The sequence below is a fragment of the Eurypyga helias genome, unplaced genomic scaffold, assembly GCF_000690775.1.
Source record: "Eurypyga helias isolate BGI_N326 unplaced genomic scaffold, ASM69077v1 scaffold4321, whole genome shotgun sequence".
NCBI lineage: Eukaryota > Metazoa > Chordata > Aves > Eurypygiformes > Eurypygidae > Eurypyga > Eurypyga helias.
In genome coordinates, this window is record NW_010232618.1 from 26,256 (window position 1) to 35,926 (window position 9,671).

Below are 9,671 nucleotides of genomic sequence, written 5' to 3' on the forward strand. Positions count from 1 at the left end.
CTGTGCACTGAGGGCATGTTCCCCTGCTAGGAGCAGCATACTTAAACCTCCCATTTGTGTCGGATCTGTTAAAAGAGTAGAACCAAGTCTTAAGTTTATTCATTTGCTTGTTTAAAGAACTTACCATTTGCAGCGTTAAACACCCAGAAGACTACTTGTCACAGACACTCTAAGCAAGCTGCCATAAAAGGCAATTCAAGAGAATCACAAATAACCATTTCTGTACCCTCTGGGAGAGGCTTTCAAAGCTGTTTGAAGGATTTAATTGGATTTGTGTGCTTAACACCCCATTGCGTGGATTTACAATTTTACTGCCAAAGGTTTTATGCACTACAGAGATGAGTATCTTTAAAAGAGCAACTGTAATGATCTCCTACATAAATACACACAAAGATGCTCTAATATCACACGTTCATAATGCAATGGGTGCTCCTGCCGAGGGACTGGTTCCTTTCCTTAACCACTGAACAAGCAGAACGATGGAAGAAGTAAAAGGATGGAACAAAATGACACGATCCAACTCTGAAGCAAAATTCCTATTTTCATTCAGCTTTAATTTAGAGTTGCATTTAGGGGAGAAAAGTGCCAGCCTGACAGCTCTGAAGCATGAAGCGCTTGATCCTCTGTGCCAGAACAGCGCAGGCACTGGCCAAAAAAAAATACTTGTTGCCCTGCCAATACAATATATAATCGAGGAAAATAAAATGGAGAGATAAACGTGCTTTTTCCAAGTATTTGATGCTGACAGCTTCTTGCCTCCAGCCTTCCCGCACCTCAGGAGCTTGGAAAACGACAACAAGAAGTGAAGGCAACGAACACTGGCACCGCATTACGCACAGAGTGGCTTTTCCACCCAGAACAGTGGTTGCTGTTCATCATTATGAAGACTAATTGTCTGATTCTGGGGGTGTGTCTTGGAAGCAAAGCAGGGGCCCAATTAACAGCGTGTCACATGGAGACAGGAAGGCAGCCTGTGGCCTAAGTGTCTTGTAGAACAGCCACAACGTGAGAGAGAGGGAAGCATTTTCCTTACTCTATTGCAAAGACACCAGCCTCAGTAATGATGCGACATCAAAGATAAGTAACTTTCCCCAGGTCTGACTAAGTGTGCACCCACGTTTTCCAATTTCCCTTCAGCAAACTGCACAAAAACTCTCTCTACAACAGGAAGTTACATGTCCCCAGGATCATTCCCTGGAACGGAGACCAACTGTCACAATTACTCTTGTTCATTTGATTGCATTTTGTTATGCAAAATTTGGATGCAGAACAGTTGCATCCAACATGCCCACCAGGAAATCTCCTGGCCCATTTCCACTCACGAGCTGTGCCGAGGAATTTGTTGAGCTTTTGAGCTGACGTGGGCCAAATCTGTACCTGTAAAGTTCCAAATGATTTAGTGCTACGGATCGTCAAGGTCCAGTTCATGGGAATACTCACTAGTGCTGTTTAATTCAATACCAGAGACGCTGTCAAAAGTTCTCCCTCAGAGAGCATCTCGCACTGACATTCACAGGGTAAGTTTTTTCAATAATCTCTTAAATCAGGAGTAAATAGCAGCAGAGGAAAGCAGTGTGAATAAACGAGGCTCATCCACTGTCTCAAGGATAGAAGAGCGGCTCATTATCTTAAGACGACAGCCTAATAGCATCTGGCTTCAAACCCAGTGTTCAACTGGAATTAATTTTTTCTTTTACTGTAATAAACAAGTAGAAGGTGTGTGGGTTTTTTGTAGTTTTGTTCTGGCTTTTTAGGGGAAAAATCCAACCAACCAAACAAAAAAAACCAAACAACAACAAACCAAGTTTTTATTTTTAAATAAAAGAGGGAACAAAAGATACTAAGTTTCTACAAAGAGATGAGGCACTATCAGAAGTGTAGGATCTAAGTAAGAAGTGGTTGAAGAAATGGACAGAAAAGGGGAAGGGCCAGCAAGTACCTAAGCACAACTCGTACAGGAAGTGATCCTGTCAGCACAGCACTTTTTGTCATCAAAACACTTGATCAAAAGCAGTTCAGTCCTTCAAACAGGAGGGCATCAGAGCAATTAAGAAGTGACAAGTGAACCCGTATTTTGAAAGACACTGCCTGAACAGGCAGTTAATTTGGAGGAAAGAGATGGGAGGAGATCTCCAGGCCCATCATAAACTTACTGAGCACTCTACTAATCAGTAAGGGGGTGGCTGCTTTCTTTATTCCCATTGGAAGGCTGCTGTAGAATCCAAATCTTCTAAGCATTAAGAGCTTTCTCCCAGTTTTAAGCTTAAATTTACTCAGGGCCAGGTGGCACACATTGTTTCTGGTGCCTGCATCTTTAAGATTAAGTAACTGTTCTCCCTAAATTTTATTTCCCTCTTCCACATTTTACAGGAGTCAACCAACTCTTCTTCCACTTGCTTTCCTAGCCTAAGCAAATCAATATCTTCTTGTGACATCAAGCATGTCCATCTCCCACGGTCCCAGCCATCCCTGTAGCTCCCCTCTGCAGTTATTCCAGGTGGAGTTCATCTTTCTTGTATGTAAAGGACCAGCAGGGCAACCGTGCCGGATGAGCTGTGCCCTGTTCAACGGCATTACTCCTACAGTTCCTGAAAACACACTGCCTGACACACTGCATATAGTCCTTTTCTTAGCCCACATCACACTGACAGCTCTCAGCTGCTCTCTTGGGCTTCACTTTAGTTACCTGTGAGTCTTCACTCCCCTCCTCAGTTTTAGCCAAGTGAGGAACACCCAGCTGATGGCTCTAAAATTCTTCCCCCTCTTCCAAATACCTTCTTGCTGGTCTCAGCTTTCTGCCCTTCAAATAAGTAGCTTATCATAACAGGGCAAGGATAGGACTGTTTGTTTTTTTTCCAAGTAAGCAAATACTTAAACTGTTTATTTAAATATAAAAATTAAGAAGAAGGGAAAAAAAATGACAGCTAAGTGGAAGTTTAATTTGGTGCTTCAGCAACTTGCATACTTATGCTGCAGCTGTAGCAGAGGGCTGGCACTTGGATGTCTGATCTTGATAAAAACAAAAATCCTTCCACTAAGCCTTCAAATTACAAAATAACTTAATCTAAAGAAAGACAAAAACGTACATATGCAAACACTGCCGTATGTTTATAGTGCCCTCTCAGCACAACAGTGTTTCTCTTATGGCACTAAGAACTTGCTGGCATGAAAAATTAAGAAGTTTAAGTGCTATTTTGAAGCAATTTACAGTTAAATCAACAGTAGTGAGAAAATAGCACACATTCGACTTGCAGAATGGGAGGCAATTCATGACTTTCTCAGCAGCTTTCAATACTGATGAAACGTAAAACTATCTCAGTATTTGGGAACGACACACTTTGTTGGTATTGGTCTGGTTAGAAAATCGTTCATCGTCGCAGCTTTTTCGTCAGAGGAAAAAGAACTGAGGAGGAACTATGTAGAAAGAACACCAGCAGGAACCAGTTTCAACTTCTACCTGGGTGCAGAATTAAGCTTCTTTCTAAAAGACAAAACTTGCACCTCTATCAGGATCCTGCCTACTCTAGAAAGTACCTTTTTCCCACCCGTTGCTTTACTGAAGAGCTTTTTAGCTCAGACGGTTTTCTTCTGATGCAGAAATGTGAAAGTACTGGAATCTTGCGCATCTGCACAGCAAAGCTGTTGCTCCCTTTAGTTCTGTAGTGGTGAAGGTCGATCCTGCAGTGGTCACGCTCACCCGCCAACAGCAGTTACCCTTGCCCTACAGCGGATCACAGGCAAGCTGTGTCGTGAGAACGTGCTCAACCACCGCTTCCAGGCTGGGTGAGCAAGGACACCGCGGGTGGGTCTGTGGGTCAGATGCCCAGCTCTGCCGCCACACCTCGGGTTGCTGGCACAAGGACAGGTCAACGCGTGAGGGTTAAAGGCAGGGTGGTTATTGTTGGAGTGCCAAGAACAAGAGAGGGATGGCCTGTGTGGGACTTAGAAAGGAACGGAACATCATACTCTCTCTATATTACGTTTTCCAAAATGAAATGTAATATACAAAAAGCAATCAAGACAGGATTAGTGACTACCAGCAAGTAAAATAGGTGTCCTGGAATGATTCTGGAATCATATAACCCCTGTCCTAAGGAAGCTATCTTGAAGATGCAAGACAGTGGTGTTGAAAGGTAAAAGCGTTTCTGAGGTGGTTCAGCTACATTTTGGTTCATCAGCTAGCATGCAGCCTGGATTTTAAAAGAGGTTGTGCTGGGTAGAATTCAGGGTTGAACTGAACTTTCACATGAAGTCAAGGAGAAAAGAACACACCAAAACATATTTATCACGAACTGGTATACAGCTGACAAAACAGCAGTGCATTTGGCAAGGCAGACTTGTCACAATGTGGATGCTGCTAACAGCTCTGTCAGAAGCTGCGGTTACTCTACGAGCTGTTGTCATACCCAAGGGACAGCCAGCCTTCGGTGGCCTGAGGACTGCAGTGACAGCCCTGCGGATTACTACGCTCATTGACTCAGTCTGCAGTAAAACAATAAAAATTAAATCACATGCAGCACAGAAGGGCCTTCTTCTGTAATGAATGGCTCTACAGGTGAAACAATGGATTAGATTAGTTTCTAATTAATTCTTCAGTTCTCTGTCCTCCGCTCTGACAGGTGTTGATTCAAGATCTCTCTGTACTCAGCAGCTTCACATTTGGATAGCCCAGCAGGAGTCGTGGGGGATGGCAGACAGGTAGCCCAAAGCCTATTACTTGTTCTCTGTATTAAGTCAGTAAACCTTTAAGAAGCATAGAAATTACTACTCGGATAGCAAAAGCAGAGCAGGATGGAATGGTCTTGCAATTTTTAGAACTGATCTCCCATATATCATTAACTATGTAGCATGAAAAACTTGATTTTGATCACATTTCACAGTTCCTTCATAGCCAGAAGGAATTTCATTACAGGAATTTTCATACCACTCTACTGGCAAAAAGGTACACATGCCTTTTTATCCTTTTACACTTGTTCCATAAAACCATTTTCCACTCTCCAGCTCATGATTTCTCAAAGCAGAAAAGTCTTATCTGCCACACACTTGTCATGAACTAGGTAGGACACAACGAAGTTTCAAATACATCGATATTTATAAAACTAGAAACTTTAAACTGAAAGAAAAAGGAAAAAAAATCCAGAAAAAAGGGTGGTGGGGGAAAAAAAATTATTTTCTAGCTTGGCTGTTAGGTTCTTAAGCTGGCAGTACTTAACATTAATGTTTTTTTCTTTCAAGGTCATGATTGCAACAGTTCTGCTATTTGTGGATATCAGTGAGAGATTATCTGCCTTTCACCAGTTCAGGTGCCCTGCCTACACTTATTTAGAGATTTTTTTTTTTTTTTTTAAATGTTTAAAGGGTTAGAATCTGCCTCTCCAAGGTATAATGGGCAAAAGAGCATATTTTAAGTAAAATTAAATTACTCTTCTCTTGATTTAAATAAAGAGGTTCGCTCCAGCAATACATCCATCCGTAAGAATGTTAACACCTCCAACTTGATAGGCACCCATCCACTATTCTTGTAAACAGCCAATTACCAAACACAGTACAGTGCTCTCTGAAAAAGAATGCACACGATCAGCATTTTTCTTTCTGACTACAGAATGAAAATCTCTAATGGCAGACAAGATGGAATTAAAAACCAATCAAATCTGGACCCCGAATGGGGTACGGGTTCCGATGCCACATACCTGGGCTCGACTCTTAAAAGCACTCACGCACTACGGAAAGGTTTAGAAGGTTGTTATGCAGAGGTTTAACTACAGTCTTGGCAACCTAATTCGGGACATGAAAGTTATTTGCACTACAGTACCGGGTGCAGTAAAGAAAACTCGTGTCATGGTTAGATTTCAATGCCTCATCCTCAGACAAAACGAGGATGCTACATCTGAGTAACATGGATGGAAATCTCACCTGCCATCCCGAAATTCAGCTGTGGCATTTCTTCACTTTGTGTCATTTTCTTTGGGCTCGGTAAATCTTTTGCTGTGTCTGATGCAAAGCCCCATAGCTTTTTTCGGTTTGTAACAGAGGATGACTGAGTTTTCACAGGTTTATTTGTTGTGGGGCACCACTTATAGCCCGGGTTTGCCTTCATAAATGCATCCTTGTACTAGAAAAGAAAAGGAAAATCACCAGTCATGCCAGTCATGACATTATACTATCCGCAGGGCAATAGAGTGCACTGCATGTAAGAGGATTGAATACAGTAAATAATCCTTGAATATCTTGATTTTTTAACAGTTTAATCACAAGTGTAGAGTCTGACCGCCAACACAATCTATTAGGAAGAAATATTAAGGTTAAGTAGAGCCGTATTTAAAAAGCCAGGTTTCTCTTTCCTCTCCTGAGGGTTTATCAGCCAGGGCAGGCCGAAGTTCTGATCCTGCAAACTGCTCCCCAGCACTTGCATGCTCACCCTCTGGGAAACAAAGACAGCTGTTTGAATTCTTTCGCAGGTACAATCTTCAGTTTCTCATGTGAATGGAATGAAAAGACACATTTAGCAAGAAATGCACCATGATGCTCCTTACCTTGCACTCATTTTTTCTCGACAAGTTCTGGATTTTAGAATATTTGAGTATATGCTTTCCCAAACCCAGCACCCAAAATAAACCCCTACTGGTATCGCCTCATTTTCAGTAACTTTTCATACACCATCCCAGCGTTCTTTCCAAAATGTACCATGCTGCACAGCTGCGTAACGTAAACTGGAACCATTTAAAACTGTCTTTGGCCTTGAGCACACATCTCAGCTGTTGGCTATATTCTTGGTGCGAAGAACATAGTCTACCAAGGCAGACTACACGTGGGGGGTGGGCGGAACCGGTTTGGGTCCTCCACAGTTTGGGGGGCAGGGGGAAGGATGGGGACCTATTTTATTCACAACACCCAACAGTGCTGTCTTCCAAGTATCTTGCTGACCAGACCAAACCAAGATTTCTGAATGTTAGCAACAACAAAAAGACCACATTTCAGCATTTTAAATGTGTGGCTATGCAAGGTGGAGAGTGGGGGAGTCAGAGGAACACGCCACGCTTCCCAGTTTGCCTACGAAATGGCAGGGGCATCCAGCACTGGCTGCTACTGGAGCCTGCCCAGTAAGTACCAGTGCCGACCGCAGGGAGAAGGAGGTCAGTACCTCCTTGGTGCACTAGGCACCTCTCCATGGCGGCAGACGACCGAAAGAGATGTTTCATCCTGAAGTACATGGCAGAGCAGCTGCAGGAAGTTTCTGCTGCAATTACACACGTTCCCACCCACCCAGCTGTCGTCAGTCCCACTGACAGCGCGGGGAAGCACCTCTGTTTCATGCACATGCCTGCACAGAAACACATGCAGAGGGGAAAAAGATCCCTCGGGTATAAAATACAGAAATAGCACCAAAAACCTTGTCCTCCGATAGAATCACTGCAGCGTCTTCCTAGACCAACAGGGGCATGCCTTGTGGCAGGATCGCGCTCGCACGTGTATCGCGCGCTTTCATTTCCATCCTAATCTATCAGCTGGCACTTGCTCCCTCCAGATGGTAGCAAGGACAAAACCAATTCAGTTTACAAGAAACACAGCACTGTGTGAACCCGCTGCGTGAAGCCCTGTATTTATAGAAATGGCTATAAATAATAAAGATCTGCAGGGACCGCTGACCCACATACACCCTCCTCAGAAAACACAGTGTGTATGTATTAAATCTGCAAACTAGGGACTGCGACACCTCTCACCTCGCCCCTTCCCTCAGTTTGGTTTGGGAGCTCTGTACACCACAAAAATAGCCTGGGGGAGGGGAGGGGGTAAGGGAAGAGGCGGAAGGGAAATACAGGGAGAAGCAGCTTTGCCTTCCATTGTTAAAGACACAGCTCATTCTCAAATCATGTTTCCAGAGTGAACAGCACAGAACTGCCAGCAATGAGGAACATAAGCTCTTCATATCAACACTGCTACCCTGAGTAATTGAATTATTCTACGGAGTAATCTGACAAGCCGACAGGCTGCCCATCAAAGGAGAAACACTGCATGCCATTTGCGGGACGAGGCAGTAATAAGCTTTTAATCAGTTTCCAACAAGAGCAATTCAAGTGAGGTGCTGTATTAATGGATTTTTTTTCCACTGCAAAGCCAAGAAATGAAGATTAACTGCACTCTCTGAAGGGGAGGGAGCAAACTGGGGGAGGAGAACTCATTGGCCCCTTTCACAGTTTCAACACTCAAGGTAAATAAAAATGTGAAAAGTTAAACAATGGCCAAGAAGTAGTTTTATAAAATGCATACAGGGGCCTGATCCAAATCTCAGAAGACTTCCAGGTACTTTTGTGACTGTTAGACCGAGGCCTAAAATGAAATGATAGGTTCTGCTTGCTGGATCATGAGAAGGTAACTTAAATGAACTACATAGGAATGAGAAAATGCCAAAGGCAAGAGCGGAGCTGACTGTTTTCCTGCATTGGACCAACAGTGCAGCAAACCAGCTTAACACAGCCAGTCTAAGGACATCTCTGAAGTGCCTGGGAAAACCCAAAGGTAAGTCCTTAACCTGGAACGCAAAGACACCACCATGGTTCCCACACGTGAGCGGCAGGGACAGCCTGGCAGGGTCATGTCCCCAAGTTTCAGGCAAAGCAAAAAAAGCACAGGGGATGTTTGTGGGATGGGTCTGATGTCTCATTTCTGCTTTGTGAAAGCATGGGGAAGCACGCGTTATGTGGTGGGACTGGTGCCACTTCAGAGCTGAGGTTGAAAAAGGTGCTGTGCCTCAGTGCAACTCCTTCAGTTGCTTGCAGCAGCAAAACAAGATCTGCTTTCTCCAGGAGTTCCCAAGTGGATTCCAACTACAGCTCAGCGTAGCACTTGGCACATGCTTAACTTTAAACATGTGCTTAAATCCCACCAACTGGCTGTTAAATGTCACATGGATCCCAGAGAGCTAGCAAAACAAAAAATCCCCAGCAGATGCTACACTCTGGTTTTCACTCCTGTGGGACGCAGAGTTCACCTTACACATTATGGTCCATACCTCACCCGGTGAACTTGCCAGGCTCCAGCTGGGAAGTTCACTCGGGAATATTTATCAGCTACTGGGCTTAAATCCTCTAGAATGAAACTTTCAAAGTGAAGTTGATCTACAAAGTCTGTAGGGTAAAAAGATACAAATTGAAAGCCTGCTCCTAAAGCAAAGACCAGCAGAAGCTGACAGTGAGCTCTCGCAGGCACAGTATGAGGTCTCTGGGGCACGTCTTGCTACAAGAGACCATTTGTCCCCTCCTATGCCGAGGTGGCCGCCAAAGCAGAGGCAGAGCAAGGGCAGCAAGCTCCAGCCGGGCTGGCCATACCTGTGAAACCACTGCCCGGGCACTCGTGGGGAGGAGTATTCAGCTCCCACGCTGAAAGGCAGCAGCCTGGATCCATCAGGCTGCTCCCTACAAGAAACAATCCCGACTGCTTGGTCCTTGCCCATGCAAAGATTATGTAAAAATGAAGTGTTTTCTAGCAAGAGAAACAGGGCTGGAACAATAATCACCTCACTGGATATTTTCCAGCGCAGCGGGCTATTCCCAGTCAGCCCTGTCAGAGGTAACAGAAGAACACTACCCCTATTACTGTAGAAACTAAAAATGCTGGAGCATATTTATGAGTGACCAGAATTCATTTTCCCCTCTGTGAAGGGAAATGTTAAC

At 44.1% G+C, this 9,671-nt stretch overlaps 1 protein-coding gene across 1 annotated transcript in view; it reads right to left on the bottom strand.

The window, feature by feature from the left end:
- LOC104516932 (HMG box transcription factor BBX-like) overlaps positions 1-9,125 on the bottom strand; it is a gene marked incomplete at both ends in the record, with an annotated part of 32,885 nt that extends 23,760 nt beyond the window's left edge. Inside the window, 3 exons of the mRNA XM_010161438.1 lie at positions 1-65; positions 5,914-6,112; positions 9,016-9,125. Of these exons, the coding sequence (XP_010159740.1) occupies positions 1-65; positions 5,914-6,112; positions 9,016-9,125 (374 nt within the window). The remainder of the gene's footprint in view (positions 66-5,913; positions 6,113-9,015) is intronic.
- Positions 9,126-9,671: the final 546 nt, after the last annotated feature.